This window comes from Colossoma macropomum, unplaced genomic scaffold (assembly GCF_904425465.1).
Source record: "Colossoma macropomum unplaced genomic scaffold, Colossoma_macropomum, whole genome shotgun sequence".
Taxonomy (NCBI): Eukaryota; Metazoa; Chordata; class Actinopteri; order Characiformes; family Serrasalmidae; genus Colossoma; species Colossoma macropomum.
This window is the reverse complement of record NW_023494792.1, coordinates 38,131,421-38,154,841: the sequence shown is the minus strand read 5'-3', so window position 1 is coordinate 38,154,841 and position 23,421 is coordinate 38,131,421. Positions and strand designations below refer to the sequence as shown.

General features: G+C 38.3%; 1 protein-coding gene across 3 annotated transcripts in view; it reads left to right on the top strand.

The window, feature by feature from the left end:
• Positions 1–19,174, top strand: part of LOC118812256 (chemokine-like protein TAFA-2) — a 63,364-nt gene extending 44,190 nt beyond the window's left edge. The window contains exons 3-7 of one of the 3 annotated variants that reach the window (XR_005007528.1): positions 2,338–2,493; positions 7,511–7,635; positions 8,852–8,901; positions 16,161–16,213; positions 18,526–19,174. Coding sequence is in view for 2 of the 3 variants with exons in the window: in XM_036577098.1 (XP_036432991.1) it covers positions 2,338–2,493; positions 7,511–7,635; positions 8,852–8,881 (311 nt within the window). In the remaining variant the exon portion in view is untranslated. Of the gene's footprint in view, positions 1–2,337; positions 2,494–7,510; positions 7,636–8,851; positions 8,902–15,922; positions 15,997–16,160; positions 16,214–18,525 lie in introns of those variants that run through there. The other 2 variants (XM_036577098.1, XM_036577099.1) reach the window with 2 other exon arrangements.
• Positions 19,175–23,421: the final 4,247 nt, after the last annotated feature.

Here is a 23,421-nt window from a genome sequence, read left to right as displayed (position 1 = left end):
TCAATACATTGTAGGTTTTCTTCACTCAATCCAGTTAATGAATTTCAAAATTGGATTTACAGTGAAGAGAAATGTGCATGATGTTGCACCAGCACTTATAAATCTGCAGTAGATTAGGATCATTTGTTGTCCATCCTTAAATGTTAACATTTAAATGATTAATTGCATTTAATTCTAATAATAAATCCCGGATGTTAATTTGGAAATTGTTCTCAAATGACTTGTATCAAAATCATATGACAACAGTTATGAACAGGATTACATGCAAACGCCTTTGACGAGAAGTCCTCTAATTTCAGCATAGTTCAGTACAAAAAGAATCCACCCACATTACGTTATTATTAGTCACACAAATGCAGTATAATTAGATAAGCTTGTCTGCACTGGTATGGAACAGTGTGAGGGCAGGTATCCAAACTCTCTTAATTAGTTGTTTACCACATTAGTTCAAAAAAAAAAGAAAAAGAGAAGAAAGAAAACTGCAAGCACAGGAGGAAGACACCTCATGGAAATGTCACAAGCAATTAAAAGTGCACAGAGCCATGCTGTCTTTAAATAATTCAGACAATGCTGGGGGAGCAGGGAACCAGCTAAAAATACTAAGCACTGCACTTTTACAGAGTAGAGAAGTGAACATAATGCCAGAGACTGGGCTAGACACTGGGGCACGCTGTTTTCTGGAGATTCTCTGGACCTTCCATATACTTCCATACTAAAAGATAAAAGATGACTTCACACTCATGCATATTCAAGGATAGGCCAAATCATAAGGGGAAATAATATTTATTAAGCTACATTTTTAAGATAATGAACTTTGTTTTCTGTGAGAGTTGTCATTGTATAATGGATAATCAAAATCATTACACTCTCTGCGTCATCCATTAATGTGCGAGGTATAGTCAAATTGACCAATCCCAAGCTTTTCTCAGCTCTACAATCACTGCTTAGCAACCGTTACTATCCCCCATCGCCTCAAGCTTTCAGTTGTTCATCAGTGTGTCAGTGCTTGAATTTAAAGCTTCAGCTTTGGTCAAAAGATGTACCAGAGAGATCTATAAAAGTGGGATCATGTCCTTGGTAGAATAGAGCATGTCATTTTCTACCGATTTCCAAAGCCAGTGGTGTTTACAATGCTCTGAACATGGACTATGCTAAAATGTGATGCATTGCATCATCAAAAGTAAGTCATAAATGGTCTATAAACATTTTTCATGCTCTCTGTGACATTATGCTTTAGCCTAGCATTATTAGGTTTCGCTTTTAGGTTTTTAAGTCCTGAGTTTTTATTTATGTGTACATAAATAACAGTCAGCTACAGACTATAATCTCATGTTATGACACTAGCATGGGGACATTAGCGTGTTTGAAAAAAATCTAACAAAATCTAATCAAGTTGGCCTACTTACTCTTTCACTGGCCTACTCAGAAATGCATTTCTGCCTATGCCAGTGCTTCATACATGAAGTACATTTAAGATCTGAAGTACATTAAGCCCTTACATTTCCACCCTTATTACATTTTAAGGTTTATTATTCTTCAACCCCTTAAATGACCAGGGGCCACCAGTGGGCCAAAGGATTTATTACATATTTCTATGACCTAAGAGTAGCTAGTTGAAAACAATGCAAACTGTCTGAAATATTTTTGTGTGAGAGAGTGATAAAAGTCTGGACCCACCAGGAGTTCCTGGCCATGTCAGGGGTTAAAAGCAACCTGACAGTGGAATTTAATAAAAGATAAATAACTGCATTATTGATATTTTATTTGCAGCAAAAGTTGTTGGGTAGATCTGTAATGTTTTGAGTTCACATTGAGGTAAAGATGTAAGGATAAGGTATATGAAAGCAGCCAAGTTTTGAGTGAAATGTTATTGTCAGTCTGCCTTTAGGGCAAAGAAAAAGCATTCAGCAACTAAAGAAGTTTCTTCCATAACATGGTCAGAAAAAATGTAGCATTATTAGGGGTGGTTACTGAGGTGGTACCCTCAAGGGCACAGCTTCAGCACCTTTCGTTAGGGAATATAATTGTACCATATTCTGTTACAGATATATTTTTAAGTTGTATTGACTCCATACACCCTGCCTTGACTCCAAGCTTTTTTTATTTTATTTTTCTGATTAAAAAGTTTTCAAGATACAAGAAGGTAAATATGCACATTTCCTCTGTGAATGCAGTGAATCTTTACAATTCATTCAAGATATGCAATTGGACCTTAAGGACCATATTGTACCTTTGAGAGTATATTTACATTGTTTGTGCCTTGGGGGACTAAAATTTACAAGAGAAGTGCCCTTTTTTTCTGACCATGTATGATGTTTGACCTATCTTCTCATTTAGCAGTTCACCATGTCAGAACGGGAACCTGTGAAGTTGTAGCATTACACCGATGCTGCAATAAGAACAAGATCGAGGAACGCTCTCAGACAGTCAAATGCTCCTGCTTTCCGGGACAAGTGGCTGGAACCACCCGAGCAGCACCCTCCTGTGTAGATGGTATGTTCCAGAAGTAAAATAAAATGCACCACTCCAACACAATTACTGCCAAAGTTAAGTCAACTGAAAGACAGAACTGATGTCATTATTTTCATGTATAAATGATATACACAAGTACATACAACAGTCTGCAAAAGTCAGAGTCCACCCTTCAGTCATTTAATTTCTAGTCAAAATAGTCATAAAGTACAAGTTCTTCATTTTTCAGCACAAGGAAAAAAGTCAGTTTGTCAGTATTAGTGAGTCTCTTTGCCTTTATTACAGCTTCCATTCTTTTTGGGAGACTTGCTTTCAATTTTTTTAAGAAATCTGCAGAAAGTTGGTTCCATTTTCTGCTTCCTACAATCCAACTAATCCCAAACACATTAAGTGAGATGTTGAGGTCTGGACTCTGAAGTGACCAGTTCATTGTTCTGAGAACACAAGCAGCTTCTTTGTTTGAAAGCTTTAAGCACTTTTTGTCTGATGATGACATTTTTGATGGTCTACCAGGTCTTGCACAGTTGTTAGGAATCATATGTCCTCTGTATCTTATGAAGATATCTTTGAAACTCCTGTAATTTCCTTTAGTTTCCTTTGTTTCTCCCTTCTTTATGCAAGTGGATTATCTTATATCTAATCTTCTCAGAAATACCTCCTAAAAAAATGAATTACTTGTGCTTATTGGCAGTTTTAGAGCTGGAAATTAAATAGGGTGGTCTCTGACTCTAGCACAGTACTGTAGGTCAGTACAAATGTCTGTATAAGCGTATTTTTAGATTTGCTCTTTGAAAATAATATGCCACAAAATTATATTGAATTTGATATCGAATTTTCAGAGTAAAGACAATGTGCTGTAAAAATATCCCTAACCTTTCAATCAATGATGAAATCAAAAGTTAGAAGTGGTTTCTTAGATGTGTATGTATGAAATACCAGGGAATTCTTATTCATATAGGGAAATCATTATTAAAACATTCATAGTATTATGTCTTAAAGAACAGTTCTAACATTCCTGTTTTTAAAGAGAAATTTCTCTTTTTTTTTTGAAGCCCAAAGTAATGCTTCGCTTCGCATTATAGAGACATCAGAATCCCATATGATTTAATTGTGAAGTTACTGCTGGGTAAGGCTAATAAATCACATCATTTTGTTTAGCAGCAAATTTCTCATTTTCAGTAAGAGCTTAAGGTGCTAGCATGAAATAAGTGTGAAATTACACATACATACATGTTCACTAGGGGAAGGAGAGAAGATGCTAAAAAGTCTATTCATCACTCCTAGGATATTTTGGTTATTAAGTATGTGTGAACATTGTCTGCATTGTTGTCTTTCTTCTCTCCTCTGGATCTCTGAGCCAGAGCCTGGACTGAATAGCATACTTTTTGTTTTATTTTCCTTTTGATTATGTAAAGAAATATGACTTTCTGCACCTGCATAAAACATTCTACTCTGTAAATTTTATCAGCAGGCAAAGCATGCTTCATTTCACTTGCCTATATGTATGACAAGCTTTGTGTGCCCTTAAAAGAAAGAGGTTTGTTCAAGGATTCTAGATGTAAGTACCTAGATTTGCATGGACTTTGCTTAAACATGTTACACTACATGGCCAAAAATATGTGGACACCTCTCCTAATTATTGAGTGCAAACACTGGCAGTGGAATGAGTCTTACTAAAGAGCTTAGTGACTTTGATTGTGGCACTGTTATAGGATACCTCCTCTGCCACAAGTCATTTCATGAAATTTCTGCCCTGTTAGATCTGCCCCAGTCAACTGTAAGTGCTACTATTTGGAAATGGAAGCATCTAGGAGAAACAAGAGCTGGGCCATGAAGCAGTAGACTACACAAACTCACATAGCTGGGCCACCAAGTGCTGAAGTGCATAGTGCATGAAAATTACATCAATCCCTACAGAGTTCCAAACTGCCTTTGGAAGGAACATCAGCACAAGAACTGGGCGTCAGGAGCTACAGGAAATGAGTTTCCATGGCCAAGCATGAATGGCTAAGCCTAAAATCACTATATAGTGGTGTCAAGTGGTATAAAGCGCTCTGCCACTGGACACCAGAGCAGTGAAGATGTGTTCCCTGGGGTGAAGAATCATGCTTTGCTATCTGGCAGTCCAGCGGACGAATCTGGGTTTGGCGGATGCCAGGAGAATGCTACCCACTGGAAAGCACAGTGCCGACAGTAAAGTTTAAAGGAAGATGAATAATAGTCTGGGACTGTTTTTCATTGGCTTGTGCTCAGTCTGTTAGTTCCAGTGATGGGTAAAGAGCCACAGCATACAATGTCATTTTAGACAAGTATATGCTTATGTGCTTCTTTTGGCCATGTAGTGCACATTTTAAAATTTTTTTTTGTTTGTTTCTATAACGGTTATTACTGAATCCCTTTGAAAGGGTTATACGTGGCACTAAGCTGAAGAACTTCAAAATAGTAATCACTTTAGACTTTAAGAATGTAGATAATAGATGGCATGAGGTTTCGCTCATCTCTAATCCTTAAATCAATCAGTGTAGCAGAACAACAGCATCGTAAATAGCTCATGACAAAGACCTAATATCAATTTTTTAAATTGCATTTGCCCCACATCTCGCCTTAATCCGCTCTGAAAGGTCTGATACTGTTAGAAGGCCAGATGAAGTTGCTGCCATACTGCTTTGAACTGCTTTGACTCATCAGTGCCCCACGACACGAGCTGTAATAAAGCTATCGGAGAACACTGAGATGGGCCTTAGCCCCTCAGTGCCGTCTGACCTATTCGCTGACATTTTGGCTCTGACATTCTCTGCAAATTAAAAGCATAGTGCTAATGTGCTCAGTCAGGAGCGCACAGCAGGTAATCTTGAAAAAAACGATCAGTACTTAACCTTTTCATTATCCCCAGTACATATTTAGATATTACACCTTTTCTCAGGCCTTTGTGGGATAATGGCCTCTTATACAGGCTTGTAGTTCTCTGATGTGAATTGCTGAAAGATACAGCAGTCTAGATGCAATACTTTCTACATGAGGGCCCCTTGTGAGTGTGGCAGGGTCTATGTTGCTGGTAGAAGAAAATAGGTATGAAAATAATTACCTCAACAGCAGCCACGTTTGAATGGCTCTCAGATTAACTTGCTCCTCTGTCCAACCTACAGTACCGTGCATCAGATTATTTAATTTCCAGTCAAAATACAACCCCCTTTCCAAAAAAGTTGGGACATTGTCAAAAAAATATAAATAAAAACAGAATGTGGTGATGTGCAAATCATTTAGACCCTATATTAAATTGAAAATAATCAAAAGAAAATTTATAGTGATTTGAAAAATACATGCCCATTTTGAATTTGATGCCAGCAACATGTTTTGAAAAAGTTGGGCCAGCGGCAACAAAAGACTGGTAAACTGTGTAATGCTAAAAAACATCTGGTGGAACATCTCACAACTAATTAGGTTAACTGGCAGCAGCTCAGTAACATGATTGGGTATTAAAAAAACATCCCAGAGAGATAGTCTTTCAGAAGTAAAGATGGGGATGTTCACAATTCTGGCAGACAAATTGCAACAATTCAACAATTCAAGAACACACATAATATCATGAAAAGATTCAGAGAATCCAGAGAAATTTCTGTATGCAAGGGACAAGGCCAAAAACCAATACTGGCTGGCCGTGATCTTCGGGCCATCAGGCAGCACTGTAATAAAAACAGACATGATTCTGTAGTGGAAATCACTGCATGGGCTCAGGAACACTTCCAAAAACCACTGTCTGTGAACACAGTTCGTCACTGCATCCATAAATGCAAGTTAAAACTCTAAAAGGCAAAGAAGAAACGATATATAAACAAAATTAAGAAATCTTCAGGCCTGAGGCCATTTAAGATGCACTGAACTGTAGTGGAAAAGTGTGCTGTGGTCCAATGAATCAAAATTCGAAATTCTTTTTGGAAATCATGGACGTAGGGTCATCCGGGTTAAAGAGTAGGGGGACCATCCGGCTTGTTTTCAGCACACAGTTCAAAAGCCAACATCTGTGCTGGTATGGGGGTGCATTAGTGCACATGGCATGGAGGACTTTCACATCTGTGGCAGCACCATTAAGTTGAATGATATATACAAGTTTTGGAGCAACATACTTTGCTGTTGGAACAATATCTCCAAAAAGGCATTTTCAAATTGCTTTCAACATTTGCTGCACTATGAATCGAAAAATAAGATAAAGGACACCCTGATCTGTTGAGCAGCTGAAATCCTCCATCAAGCCAGAATGGAAAACATTTAACTTTTGGAACCACAGCAATTGGTCTCCTCAGTTCCCAAACATTTACAGAGTGCTGTTAAAGGAAGAGGTGATTAAAAACAAATAGTAAACATGCCCCCATCCCAACTTTTTAAAAACGTATTGCTGGTATCAAATTCAAAATGGGAATGTCTTTTTCAAAAAACAGTGAAACTTCTCAGTTTCAACATTTGTTATGTTTCTCTGTTCTATTTTCAATTAAATACAGGGTTCAACTGATTTGCACATAATTGCATTCTGTTTTCATTTACATTTTGCACAGCATCCCAACTTTTTTGGAAATGAGGTTGTACTATTAAGTACACAAGTGTTTCTGTCCATGCAAGACAACTCCATGGGTCTGAATGGATGTGTAGCTGCCAAGAAGCTGCCACTGAGAAAAAGAAATGGACAAGACAAAAGGACAAGAAATGCTGCTGGTAGACTGGCCACCTCAGAGTTCAAACCTCAACATCACTGAATGTGTTTGGGATTACTTGAATTGTGAGAAGCAGAAAATGCAACAAACTTCTAAGACTGAGCTTTGGAGGTGTGGAAAAATATCCCTGCAGGTTTTCTTGAAAAACTGAAAGCTAAGCTTCTGTGTAATTTTCAGTTTTTTTCCAGCACTAAAAAATGTTTGCACTTAATGACCACTTTGACTGGAAATTAAATAAATGAGGGGTAGTTTTTCACCTACCATCATATGTCATTAACGTTCATGTTTATTGGACATATTTGGATTGAAATAGTATGTGTGTCCTCCGACAGCCTCCATAGTGGAGCAGAAGTGGTGGTGTCACATGCACCCGTGCCTCGATGGAGAGGAGTGTAAGGTTCTGCCTGACCTTAAAGGCTGGAGTTGTGCCACAGGGAACAAAATCAAGACCACAAAGGTACATTAAACCACTGACTATTGATCCACATCATCAAAAGGTGTTGCTGAAAATCAAATACAGATTTCTGTAGAGACATTTTCTAAGCTGCTTATCCTCCTGGGTTGTGTGTGTATGTGGGGTGCTGGAGCCTAGCCTAGTGCTCTTTGGGTGGAAGGCAGGAAACACCCTAGACAGGTCGCCTGTCCATCACAGGGCAGACACACAGTTACACACATACTCAGTCCTGGGGCAATTTAGCATAGTTTTAATGGAGCTAAGCAAATCAGGGGATGTATCCCACTTCATTTATCTGTTAGAGATCTTCTGTTCAGACGTTAGTAAAAGTGTGAAGCTTGTTGAAGCTATGTTTTTGCCTTTTCTTGAATATGGTAATGTGTTGTAAATTAATGGAGCCTTATCCATCATTGGTTATTGTAGAGCCTTCATTTGACATTGTCTATTGTAGCCTATTGCAGTTTATTAGTCTGCTCTATCAACTCAACAATATAATTATTGCTATATCTGTATCTATAAGGTCATTCTGAGTAGACTGTTGTCATTGTTATCTGCTCAGAAAAGAGATACTTGCGAGTTAGATTCTCCGTATACTGTGCAAATGACTGTTATTGTTATGTCTCCTGAACTTGAGCCAAATGATTTTAAATGTTTGAACTCATAATATATTTCTGTAATTTAGCAGATTGTTTTGTTGATGTGATTTGTATGTGTATTTGAAGCTATATACCCTGCTACTTTCTTGGCAACAAGGCTAACCTAAATAAATAAAGGTTAAATAAGAGTAAAATACAACATAAAAAATAAACGTAGCTTTGTAAATACCATTACAATAGAGAGTTTGCAGGCCACCTTCACAAGGCCCATAGGCTTAACATACTGGTTGCTTTAATTAGAACCTTTTAATAGTAAGCTGATGCCAATGCCCTTGTCCTAGTTATGACGACTGTATGGCTTCACTCCTGCTCTTCTCCATCCACATTCTATCAATTATTTAAACTGCCACACCAAACCTGTCTGGAGCCTAATTATTGATCCTAGGAGTCTTAAGCGGCTTAAAATGGAGCGCATCTCTTCAGCCATTGTTGTTTGTGGTGGTTTTATATCGATCCGGTGATAAAACATATAAACCTCAAAAGAAGGTATTTCTTTCATTCTCTATGAAATATTAAACTAATACTGTTTCCTCCTTTCATTTCCCATGTAACCTTTGGGCCAGATCTCTTCTGACCGGGACCAGCTTTGGTAACCGCCAGAAACCAGATACAGGTCAGGCCACACTTCAGCACACATTAAGAGATGGTCAGCGGAGGTCTGGGTGGGATTGATGTTTCATGGCCGTTAGCCGCAGAGTTTCACCCTTCCCTTTCCCGCACGGCTTCTTCTACTCATTTGTCCCACATATGCCCAGCTTAGACTGCATACCCTCCTACAACTGCATGGTTTTAACTGCATGCCCACATCTGCAAAGACCTCACAATAATCCTACAGTTTCCGCATAATTGACATAAATAAATGGATAAGTTGTGTTCTGAGCTTCTGATCCTCAATAGAAGAGAGCAGCAGGAACATGTACAGGGTAGTTAGTGATTCTAAGTAACTCACAGGCTTGTTTGAGGCCCAGTGTTGGGGTACTTACTCGAAAAGTAATTACTTCCTTGAACAATAACACCAATGGCGCACCATGACTTTATTATAGCTTTTGGGATATAAATGTCAGAACATGGTCAGAACATATGGTAAAAAAACATCTCTACAATAATGTTAACTTGTGCTAGCAACCTTTTAGGTCTGTAGTAGTTTGATGTGCTGCATGAACATTTTTGGCCATTCTAGGATAAACACAGACATTTAAAGCTTATAAGAATGTTCCATGTTTTACTAGAGGCTTGTGGCAGACATGTCAGCATATATTTTACCGTGTAGCAAATTCACAGTGGTATAGATCTGGTATAGAGTTGCCGCTGAAATAGATCTGCCACTGTTGTTTTCCATGTCTAACAACCCATGGTTTAGACTGCTCCTCATACTCAGTCAGCAATGTATCCTGGACTTCCAGAAGGCCTTGAATGATGTTTTTTTTTCTCACAGAACTGGTTCTGCCCATTGGAAATCAGGTTTTGCCCACTGGAAACAGTTGCTTCGAAATCAAATCTTTATGAACAAAAAGTACAGCTTACAGAGCAGCTTCTGCACAAAAACTGAATCATTTCTGTTTAGGTGAGGTTGGGGCTCTTTTGTCTTCTGAACAGGGATTTTTAGCTACGAGTTTTATATTAGCATGATTAGACACTGAGTTTACGGTGCTTGCTCTGCAATTCTCATCAAATGTGTATAGTACAGGCATGGAAAATATAGACAAAATGCCTGTTTTAAATAGAGCTTTCTTAGAGACATACAAAAAGTAAATATATACTTTTTAAAGCTGCACTATGTAAGTCTTGGGGATTTGGAGACCTGTCTGGTGGAAGTATATAACTGAACACAATGTGCAGAAGAACATTTTGTAATGTCAGTTGTACTTCAGTCCTTTAGCCAAATCCAACCTGACAACTCTTATTTTTAAATTATTATTTCAGGTGTTATAGGGTGATTTGTATAGACAAGCTTTTTTTTAATCCTCTCTCTGTAATGCTACGTCTTTCAATTTTAACAAAAAAATCTTACATAGTTGAGCTTTAGGTCAGTAACTGAAATGTGGTTACCATAATTTGAACTATGATGCATTACATATCTTTGTTACTGAAAAAAAGTAATTACATCATTGTAATACATTATTTTGTATGCTGTTACCCCAACACTGAGAAGGCCTTAATCTACAAAGAGTCCATCTTTGGATAATGTCACAAAAATTTGAATTTAACTGCATCTGTTCAAGTTAAATAAAACCTAAATACATTTACCCTATCGAAAATAAAGCTACAGTAAAATGAAATCCAGGTATACAATCAACCTAACACAGAAGCTTGGAACATAAAGCCAAATCCTCACCACAGCCAACCAAATGTCTGCTAGAGGAGAGCACTTAAAACCATTATTCCATTATATTCTGTTCCATTATCAGGTTATTATGGGTTTGCTTCTACTACTGAATGATGTACATAAGCTTTTATTAGAAAATAACAGATGTTTAATGTAAAATAATAGTTACATACCTAATGCAAAATATCATTTTCCAGTTATACTGCTTTTCCACAGCCTGGCTGCACACACCTGCCCACAGGCTACTGCTCCTTCAGAACCAAAGAATTAACACTGTACATGTATGCAATCCCCCTAGGAGCCTATCATTATCACTATCTCTTCAGATACTTATATTTAGCATGCTGCTCTGCTTTTATTCAGTTTTCTCTCATCTGTCCAGGGATGTCATGCATCTGAGTCTGAGCTTTTATGAATGTCTACATTATTACCCATAAGGGTACTACACTATAAACATGTCTTCCAGACAAGTGCTTAGCGTTTTTTTTTTCTAACTCATGACAGTAGATGCATCTTTATTTTGTATAATTCAGTTTTTGCTTCGTCTAGCAAAAAGGTATGGAAAAATTTAGCTTTCTCTTTTCTCTCATACAACCATTTCTCATTTCACTTGTATCGTCAAATAATTCTAGAATTAGCAACTCATTAATCTTGGCGACAGCGAGGAATGGAAAAGCACTTCACAAGGGGGCAGAATGTATTGCAGTCTGCGTAACAATGCGTTTTCCACCCGGAATTATGCAGAGCAGTGACGTTAACCTAAATATTATATGCTATGTGTGAGGAATATGACTTTCTTAGTGTGCATTGCCTTGCCACAAGGTTGCTCATACTGTGCACAAAACTGAAAAAGATTTAACATGCTGAAAATTTAAATATTAATTTAAATATTCTGTTTTAGTTCTGGAGAAGACACCAAGGAGACTATGGATTATTTTACTTTATATTTGTTTGTTTCTTTGCCATTTCAATTATAACATTGTAGCACCGCATGTGCTACCCCGGGCTCAAGGAGGACGCAGGGTTCAGTGCTGCAGCAGCCATATTTATTAACAAAAACACACAAAGCAAGTAAACAACCGCCAAACAGCCCAAATTAAGCTGGCTAGACTTTTCAGTGTTCTTCAAGCTTTTCAGCTCTTCAGTCACTACCACTACTACCACTACTGCTGCTGCTGCTACTACTACTACTCGGCCTTCTCTCTCTCTCTCTCTCTCTCTCTCTCTCTCTCTCTCTCTCTCCCTCTCTCCCTCCCTCCCTCTCTCTCTCTCTCTCACTCTCACTCAGCTCTTTAAAAGGCGCTCACGCTGCCAGCCAGATCAGCATCAGCTGGCTCTCATTACAGGCACCCGTGCTGACAGGGAACGAGAGCTCGCACCTCCGCCTGCCCGTCACCGCCCCCAGCTTGCAGCGCGGCCTCCCGGGTCGAACGTAAGGTATCCTGAAGCGCCCTCGCTGCGGCACAGGGGGCGGGGCCGGGCGGCGGAGCTCGGGACTCGCTCCTCGCCTTGGTGCCTCTCATCGTCCTCGTCCCCCTCCTCACGATCACTCGCGTGACCCGCGTCCGTCGGCGGAGTTCGGGCTTGGCGCTCCGCCCCCTCCACACTCGCGGCTCTCTCCCTGCTGTCCTCGCCAAGGCTCTCGCGGCCGTCATCGTCGGGGCCCGGGGGGCGGGCGCATGCCACAAACATACATATTTAAATGTTTTGGGGGGATTTTTGTTTCTTCTTAACAACATCCATCACCATTGTGCAGCCACGGTGTAAATCTTCCCTGCTGAACAGCATCAACAGCCCTCTGAATTCAAGTTTTCATTCTGTAGTTTGCATCATGCCTATAAAAGCAGCTCTAGCAGCTTTTTCTATGGCAAAATGAACGGGATTCATAGTTTTCAATGGGATTCAAAAGGTTCCAAACATGATATGTTTTTGTCCTACATACACATTTCCACTGAATTTCACTGAACTTCCAGATAATTAGGGAGCCGTAATATAAACATTTCTACATCCATGCTAATAGCAAGCTACCTCTTATGTGCACTGAAATAACATTGCAGTGTATTATTAAAGCTTATTACTATTATCTAACAAAACCAACTACTCCTAATATACTCTACTACTGCCAAAGTTTTATTAAATTAATGACTTTGTAACTAAGAGGAGCCATTGAAATTTTTAGTAGAAAAATGTACATAGAATCAAACGAATCGAGTGTGTTTACCACAGGCTGTGCTGGCAGTGATATTTGAAAATTTCATTCATTTTTGCCAAGGAGAAATCTCAGAGTTTCTACTACAGGATGACGACACAGCTTCAGTGCTCTACAGCAGTTGATTGTGCTTGAAAAACAGTGCTGACTGACCATTTCTGTATGTGTGATCTAACAGACACCCTGGATTGGCGAGCCATTTCATATCACTCAGAGAACACAGCCAGTTTTGTTCTTTTGGACTCTTAGACCTTTAGCCTCCTTCACACAGCGGCTATTCTGCTTATGTTCAATTTGAACTTTATCTTACTGTCCCATTCTTTGAATCCTTTGTGTTATCATTGCCCATTTTTCAATGATTTAAAAACTCAGATGGAAGACATAAAATTATTGTTCTCACCCTGTGTGCAGGGGCAGATTGAGTAATGCTGGGATTATGGGCAAAGGACAGGAATGGGCTGGATGCATATTTTTAAATTAGTTGAGGCTGTGGGCTCTCAACTAGTGCAGTCATATACATTGCAAAAAACCATATCTTGGCAAGTAAAATAATCTTAAATCTATTTGATTTTCTAATATTCTCATCTTGAGATTGTAGTGTGAGTATTATGTTCTTATATGTTTAGATGTAGTTAAAGGTTATTCAGCTACATCCAGACATTCTTTACTTGTTTTAAGTAATTATATTAAGTGAATAATCAAATTATTTCATTACATTGGCAGATAATATAGTGAAACAACAAAAACAAACAAAAAAGAAGCATTCTTCCTGTTTTTGCATTTTTCTGCTGCACTTTATTTGATTTTTCCTCTCAACACCCAAAAACACAATGAAGAACCTCCTTTCCGTAATGTAAATTATTGCTTAAGTGCCTTTTTTATACCAGTCTGTCCTTACGCAGTTGTGTCATTGCATAACAATATGGAATACTCCATTACAACCATCAGTGTTGGGATGGAGGGTGGGGTGGGTTCATTGAAATGACTGATTATTGGAAATGATGGCTACAATCACAAATAACAGCTATTTTTAAAATACACACACAAAAACATATATATCAACATGAACAGTATATCTAATTTGTATTTTCATTAAGCCTTTGTCTCATTGGGCCTAGGTGCCTGCCTACCTTTGCCTACTGCAAAGACCTCATCTGCCTGTGTTGGTGAAGGGTAAATGGACAGCTGTGGCATGGTCAGGAATCAAACTTGGGACCCAGCAATAGGACACAACCCACTAAACCAGTTGCACCACTCAGGAACCTTTTTATTTAGGAAGACCTGGTGTAGTCCTCTAAGTGTTAACCCAGTCACTGGGCAAACAGGAGTTTGATCTGTGCTGATGCCACAGTCATCCATGACTGGGAGTCTATGACAGCCTGATTGGCCTCCCCTTCTACCCCCATCACTCAGTGCCTAGCTGACGTAACAGAATTGTCAGTTAGCTTTCTCCTCCAGCGTTGAGCTGTCCAATGACGTTATGTCAGCAACAGTTTGAAAAAATGTGGTGGCACTTCATGTGTCTCAGAGGAAGCTCATGCCAGCCTTCACTCTCCCAGCTGGGTAGGAATATGTAATACAGGTAAACGTGGCTGGTGGGTGGGAATTGGACATGACTAAATTGAAGAGAAAACTGGGTTTAAAAAAGTGAAAGTATGGTGAAGGAGAGAATTTCCATTGTTATTTTTACATTGCTATTTTCTTCATGGGGTGAAGTTGGGTTAAGTGTGCAGAAGAGGATGATTGAAAGGATTTATGATGCTTGCCCGGGAACAAAAACATAGCCCTTATTACTGCTATGCTAATCAAATGCTATTACAAAATCAATTACGTTTGCATTTTTTTTTCTAAAAGGTCATGTGCAAAAGTTTAGGCACCCTGGTCTAATTCTATGTTTTGAAAATAAGTACACATCTCTCTACAGAGAACACACCTCTGCGACTTTTAATGTGCAACTACTGTTCATCTGCTGAATTTAATATGTTGGAAAAAAGTACATATAAAATGTTTTATGCCTTTGTAAAAGTTATGGCACATTTTACATTGGATTTTTTTCAAATATATTAAAGTGCACAAAATTTAGCAGTCTCTGTAGTGGATGTGCTAATTTATTTTCACTTAGAAAATTAACAAAATACCAATTGACCAATATTGTTTGCCCACAAAACTAGATTTTCACAGTCATATCACAAACATCTTCACTCCTACTTCTAAATACAAATACAGCATTCATTGAACATTTTGCTATGAATAGCTATAAATAATTAACTCCAGATTACAACATGCTTTTATTATTGCCTGTGATAACATCTGAATGAAATGGACTTATTCGGATATTTACACAGCTTGTTCATGCACAGCTCAAAAATAAAGCGAACCAATTGTTAGTGGAAAGATAGCCGCTGCTCTGTGGTTAGGGTGGAAAGAGCATGAATTAATAAATATTTACAACAAGAATAGAAGGCAGAAGCAACCCCATTAGAGAATGATGTGCAGACCTGCGCAGACAGAACATCTCTCAGTGAGCAGTTCTGGCAGAGGATGGTGCCATCCATGAATCTCGACAGGTCATTTAATCTCATGCAGTGTCCAGGCTTGGAGTATCTGCATCAGCCCAGAGGAGGAGAAAACTTCAGCAAAACTAAACCTCTCGAATCCGTTATCGATGCAAAACCGTCTCAGGCAGTGGCTCTGGCACGCAGGAAGCTGCAAGAAGGCACTAACCAGAAAACTCATTCCCAGTCACAGTTCAAGGCCCAGAAAATCCGTCACCAATTTAATATTTCCCCTCTTGATGAGTGCACCGCGGTGTATCGCAGAGTGCAGCCTGGCAGGGAGGATAGTAAAGGTTCAGTGTTCTGCTCAGATGACTGCTTATGTACTTCAGTCATAATATTTGGCCTTGTTAAGGAGGAGAGACAGCAGGAATAGAAAGTAATGTCATTTTTGTGCAGACTGTGTGAATCAGGTAATTATGTGGGTGCAAACGTTCAGGAAATGTCAAAGTTTGCCTTTGATAATTCTAAAAAATGTGTTTTGATGTCACATTAGGCTTCATACCAGTTGTTTTTCCCTCAATTGCTGGTGCATCTTTTACAGTTAACCCTGTTGGAAGCGACAGGGAAGCAGTTCATGCTTAGATTTTCTGCCACCAAAGTCAAAGCTGTTCCACCAAAGGCAAGCGGTTCCCTCCCTGCCGTAGTTAGACTAAATGTTGAGAAATAAATCTAATCCACGTAGCTAATCTACACTATAAATCCAAAAGTTTGTTGCTTGTTCATTTCATTTGTTCTGAAATCAGTGGAATTAATAAGGAGTTTGTCCCTCTTTGCTGCAGAATCAGCCTCTACTCCTCCAGGAAGGTTTTACACTAGATGTTGGAACATTGCTGTGAGTATTTGATTGAATTCAGACATGAGCATTAGTTAGCTCAGGTACTGATGTTAACTGATTCGTTCTGAATCACAAGCGGCACTTCAACTCATCACAAAGGTAGTGGATGGAGCTCCATCCATCCAGAGAACATAGTTCCATTGCTCCACAGCCCAGCACTGGGGGTGCCTTATACCCCTCTAGCTGGCACTTGGCATTGGACATGGTGATATCAGGCTCTTGTGTGTCTGCTCCAGTGTGTCCCATTCTATTGTTAATGCTTTTCTATGGAGATTATATAAGATGTCTATGCATAATTGAATGCCTGTGTCAGTAATGGACACACCTTAAAGTAGGTGAATTCACTAAGTAGAAGGGGTGTCTGAATACTATGTAGATTTAGTACATCTATTTACTATTTTACATAGATTCTTATGCCATGGAATGACACAAATTGCCAGAAAAATGTAATATACCTTAGCATTTTTGTTATATTTGCATTTTTGGGGAATATGTTGACTTCTGTGTCAATAGACAAACAAATCATATTACAGTTCAAGGAGGCAGTATACATTTATGGCTTCACTTTTCACTTCAGTGTGTGTACAGTAACATGATCAGCAATCAGCAACTTAGTTCTCTCTCTCTCTCTCTCTTTCTATATACATACATATATATATATATATATATATATATATATATATATACAGATAGAGAGAGAGAGAATTAAATAAAAAGTAAATGCACATACTGAAACAGCAATATATTAATAAAATAAAACTAATTGGTCTTGATATGTACATAACTATATACAGTATATAACTGATTGCTGATTCAAAGTCTTTGATACTGCAGTGCACACAGTACATGGGAGTCTAGATTTTTTTTTTTGACTATTCAGACATGAACATTAATGTTACTGTTATACCAATAAAATTACAGTGCTGTGAAGAAGTATTTCTTCTATTTCTTCTATTTTGTATGTTTGTCACCCTTGAATGTTTCAGATCATCAAACTACTTTTGCTGTTAGACAAAGATAACCAAAGTAAACACAAAATGCTGTTTTTATATGATGATTTCATTTATTGAAAGAAACCACCAGTTAACCAATTTTGCTCTCTATCAGAAAATTCTGAAGGAGAATGTCCACCCGTCAGTTCATACCGAAAGCTCAGGCGCAGTTGGGTTATGCAGGCGGACCAAACCGAAGCACACAAGCAGGTCCACCTCTGAATCCCATTGAGATGCTGTGTCAAGACCTTAAACATGTAGTTCATCCTCAAAAATCCTCCAGCGTAACTGAATTGAAACAGTACTACAAAAAAGAGTGGGCTGAAATTTCTCCACTACGATGTACTAGACTCTTCGCAAGTTATCGCAAACATTTGATTACAGTTGTTACTGCCAAGGGTGGCACCAGTTATTAGGTTTGGGGGTGGCAATTACTTTTCACATAGATGATATAAGTTTTGAATAAATCTTTTTCTTAAATAAATGGAATGACCTTTTAAAAGCTGCATTTTCTGTTTATTTGTGTTGTCTTTACCTTATATTAAAATTAGTTGGATGATCTGAAACATTTAAATGTGACAAATTAGGAAAAATAGAAGAAATCAGGTGAGGGGCTAATACTTTTTCACAGCACTGTCATTTTGCACGACTCCTCACTCTACACTTGCCTACTCTTTTAAATCTCTATGGATAAGAGTGTCTGCTAAAATCCTAAATGTAATCTTTGCAGACTCATATATAGTTATATTTAGTACACACTCCATCTCCTCTGTGAAAGCCTGAACATTATTAAAAGTACGGCTACTGGTGCAGTGATGGATAGGCGAGCAGGACAGATTTAAAAAAGAAAAAAACTGCATCAGACAATGTTACATTATCTGTGAATAAACAACTGGCATGGATGTCTTAGTTATCTAACGCTATGTATGTTTTCCATTGAACTGTGTGGACCGGCTACAGGGTTGCTCATAGGGATAGTGTTGATGAGTTTGATTAGTTTTGATAGCTTTTGTACAGTAAACATTAACTTTAGTGATATTTCTGCTCTCTGAAGTAATTAAATGCTGTCATGTCAGTCCAGTTACACAGCAACAGAGTAAAACATTTAATTTCTGTTTACTGGCTGTTCTCACGATAATCTGTAAAGCACACAGAACATATTTAGACTCTCCCAGTCAGTCAAACGGTGGCACAGTTATACCATGATGTCACATGAGACGGATGAATAGTCTGAAGACATGCCTTAATAATAAAGATGTATTATGATGTCGCAAACACCTCGCCTTATCTAACTAAGAAAAATATTCTGTGTTTCAGGTTAACTGAGACTCCCCATCTTTGCCTCTGGATTTAATCTGTGGAGAGCTAAGGACTGATCTCTAATGGGAGCTTTTGAATCAGTCACAACTTTTCCAAGTAACAAAGGCTAGAAGACTTTCCTGAGAGCGCATTTGGACGCTGCTATGCGCTTTGCCCCCCTCAGCTTTGTACATCTTATAGTGGATTACTGCAGTAAATAGCGCTTACACTTTTGCTCAGCCATAAGGCTCAGATCCAGACTTTCCTTTCTATGGATCCACAGCATGACAGGGTGAAGAAGTGCGACAAGAAACACATATTTTTAGTCAAGCTGATACACCAATATGGCAACTGGACCTAAGAATATAAATACTAGTGGAACAAAGCATTGTGTAGAGATGTTAAGGTATACTGGAGAACTTGTGAACTTTGTTTTTGTAGCTAAGAAAGGTCTTGAAATTCCGACATGAATGTCCATGTAACCTTATGTTACGTTATGCAACTTTTATTTGCTTTAATTCTATCTTATTAAATAAAACATTAAGATAATTGCAGGGTCATAGTGAAAGTAAAGGTTCATTTTGTTCTTTTTCTATATGTATACTCATGCTGATGCTATCCCATGTGTAAGTAATGATCATGCAATAAATTATAATTGTCTTTAAAATTATTCTTGTGTATTATACCACTGTAATAGCACTGTGTACTGGGCTTATAGTGTCTATTAAGTCAGACTTAACCCTTTCAGAAATACAGTCATACTGGTGGGATTTGCCATGTACCCTACGGTATGGTCCCCCTGGTGGGATTTGACTGCACCATAAAAATCATTCAACTTTGAACGATGATGCATCAGTTAGTGTTAGTTCTACCTGTTCATCTGATCATTTTAGGCCAGAAACATACTTTACACAAGGACGCATTAAAAATGTGTCAAGACACAATTCACAATGCATTGCAAATGCAAACTGCATTCTGAGCGTTACAGCAAGGGGCGCTATAGTGAAAGCCAAGCCTGGACAAACTGTCTCATACCACCAGCTTGCTTCCTCCCAGTCGACTGCCATAGCAAATGAGCAGTCTCAATCAAAAATGGATTGCTTATGCTGCTCTACTGTCCACAGCTGAGGCTGTTCGTAGAACAGTAAATCCCACTCTGACATGTCCTCTGTTGATTTTATACACTTGTGGCAATGGGACTGAATGAAACACTGGAATTCAGTGTTTAAGAGGTGTTTGTCAATCCTTATGACCATGTAGTGTATTATTTATATCATTATATCAAGGTTCTGTCAACACTTTAGATTGGTCAGTTCCACTGAATGCAACAACCAGAAGTCATCAAGTGTAACCGCTTAATTACATGTGCAAAAAAAAAAGAAAACAAAAAAACACAGAAACCTTGTTTACATGTAACCTTATACAAAGATCCCCCTTAGTGTTCTGCAGATAACGTGGAGCCGATGCTGAGTAACATTAACATTGTAGAACTGCACTATACACGTGTTAAAAGAACTCACTCTATGCAGATCGCTGGAGACAGCCAGCACTCACCTTCGAAACGGTTAGTTGAACTACTGGTCTTTGCATCGAATGTGATTAGTGTAGATGGCTAATGTACATGACTAAAAGTTCTGCATTTGGGATGCCAGCATGAACGTCTTATACAAAGTTAACCATTGTATAAAGTTAAACATTGTATAACAAATATTGCTTTGTTTTAAAAATAGGCAGAACAAATATAGATTGACCACTATATAGATTGACCACAGATAGATAGATAGATAGATAGATAGATAGATAGATAGATAGATAGATCAAATCTCAAAGGAAACAAAAATGTCCAGGAACAGAAGAAGGAGCTCGGGGGCTGGGCACCAGGTGCTAGTTTTCAGGTTGAATTTTATGGCCTTTAATGTCCTTTCAGAAGTTCCACGTTTGGAAAACATCAAATGTGTGTGGGTGGCAAGAGGCAGTAAAGCCTGTTCTGCAGTCTGCTATTTCTTCAAATGCAGGTACTCCAGTAAGTTATGCCAAAAAAACTCGTGGACTCTCCACTTCAGTGAGTGACCCAGGTTATAAATGGAATGTGGGGCTAGGGACTGGAATGACCATGTCAGAAACTTGACTGTGTGATCTAACATCTGACATCAACAAACCTTTCTGTCCTTTTATCTGCTTGATAATCAGCCCCTTTTATTAAATGAGTTCACTACAGTGCAATAGAGTTTATGCAGAAAACCTGTGAAATGATTCACATCTGCGCAGCACTTTACTGCCAGGTTCAACGTCATCCGATCAGATTTTAGAAACATGCCTTTCAGACTGTAAACCAGCCTTTCTTCCTAATATCACTGACCAGTTCAGCTCTGATTATCAATATTAAATTACAAACACTTAGCTAGCTATGTGCAAATGTGTGCCTTTGAGTACATTTAGCAACAGGCAGTTAGCAAAACAGTAGATTAAACATCATGCATGCAAGGCTGTCAGATGCCGTCAAAACCCATTTACATGGAAGACATATACTGTGTGAACAAATGTTTGGGTTGGTTCCTCAGTCATGACAGCCACAAGTTTACTTCACCTGGCTACACAAACTCGACTAGATAGCTACCTCTATGACAGAATGGTTTAAATGACTTCAAGGTATTTACTGAGGTACAACAGAACAGAGACATTATTACACACACACACACACACACACACACATACACACTCACACACGCACACACACACACACACACACACACATACACACACACACACGCACACACACACACACACACACACACATACACACACACACACACGCACACACACACACATACACACACATATGTATGTACCAGAAAATTGTACAGAAGCCTCAACGACTACATATAATTTTTTTTTTAGTATTTAGTGTGTCCTCCATTTACCTTTATTACAGTTTCCATTGCTCACATTCCAGACAATCCCAGACACATTCAGTGATGTTGAGGTCTGGACTCTGGCTCTTGGTCAGTCCATTGTTCAGCTTCTTTGTTTCATTTCAAATTTTTTATCTATTTGCTTTCCTCAGTAACAGCCTCTTTGCAGCTAAACATCCTTTCAGACTCATAGTGAGTTGAGATGTCTTCTCACAGTGGAAGGATGGACAGAAACACCTGTGGAGTTCACATCTGAATCAAGAGTGGAGCTTGATTTTCTCTCTCTCTCAGAGATGAAAGATTTAAGAACTGTTTATCTGACAGTTTTGGTAGTCTACCAAGTCCTGCATGGTTGTTAGGAGTCCCATTTTTTTCTGTATCTTTTGATCATTTTCTGAAGTGCAGTTTTGAAAACTGTTTTTTCACTTATATTCTTTTGACATTCACCTTCTTTGTGAATTAACATATACAAACTGTTGATATACAAACAAAATTCTACATTTTTTTTTTTGGCACATAACTCAAACAGGTACCTCCTGTCATAGTCATTAGGGGTTGCAGCAGGTGTCATGAAATTGAATGCTAGCAGGCAGTGAATAGTCAAAGCATGGCAGCTCTACTGGAAATAAAAATAAAATCTCAAAGTAATTTCAAATTACATACAAAGGCTACTGCTTCAGTTCACCTGAGTGAACACAGATCTTCATAAAATCGAATAAATATTGAGTAAATAACCTGTCACACAGCTGTGCGTTTGCTTCACTTCTCTAGGTCTCTGCTTGGCCAAACAGTGTCCCACTGGGGACAAACGCACATTTACTATGAGACAGGCAAATGTGTATGAATCCCAAAGACATACAGCTGATATGCACCAAACACAGGAATGACAGAATGATAGACTTAAGACAGAAGGTACAGCAGCAGTCATACAACCCATAATGACGTAATACATTTGGTATTTCTTAGCAGAGTAATCCAGAGATAAGGAGATATTGCACAAGATATTGTTTGGTAATCATTATCGTGATATTGGCCTTTCCTGTATTGACATCACAACTGAGCCCTCAAATAAATTGCAGTTTTGTTTTGTTTTTTTAAATGATGTATTATGAGATTCTTTACCAACCTCTGAAACATTGCTCAGACAAGCTTGTTTAAATTTCTCATCATAAGCAAACCAACTTATAAGTATTATTTGCCTTTCAAACTTATATCGTTTAATCAAATCAAACCAAATATCTAGTATATGTGAGCTTATTTTATCAACTGAATCTTGTAATGTCTTTTTAAATTTCATATTACCAGTGAAGAACTGGATAGGGAATTGTTCTACTGTCTTCTCAACGTTTTTCTTTCTTGTACTATAGCTTTCATCACACCATTTAATTAATGGTCCAAGTTGTGCTGCCTGAAAATAGTCTTTAAGATTTGGTAGAGTCAACCCACCATTTTCTTTGGCCAACTCTATTGTGGAGTACCTTATTCTTGGCTTCCTACCATTACATATGAATCTGGAAACAATCTTATCCCACATTTGAAAACTTTCTCGAGGTATTTTAATAGGAAAAGATTGAAATAAGTATAAAAGTCTAGGAACAGCATTCATTTTAATTATTTTAATTTTGGAGCTAAAATCTGGTGGCAGGGTGGACCAGTTCTCAATGTCTCTTTAAATCTGTAAATGGATATGATTGAAATTTGTTTTGAAAAGTTGAGATTTAGTTAATTGTCAATTGTTTTGTTGAGGTCACACCAAGGTATTTAATGATTTTTGCATCCCATTTCAGTTGGAATAACTTCCTGATTTCTCGAGAGGGAGAATAATTAAAGGCTAAGATCTGTGTTTTGTTAACATTCACTTTATTTCCAGAGTGTTTGCCTTATATGTTCAAGATTTTCATCAAGCATAGGAAACCTGCATTAGGTTCAAAAACATGCAAATAAACTATAAAATCATCTGTAAATAAACTGATAATATGTGTTTGTCCCTTTATAGTAATTC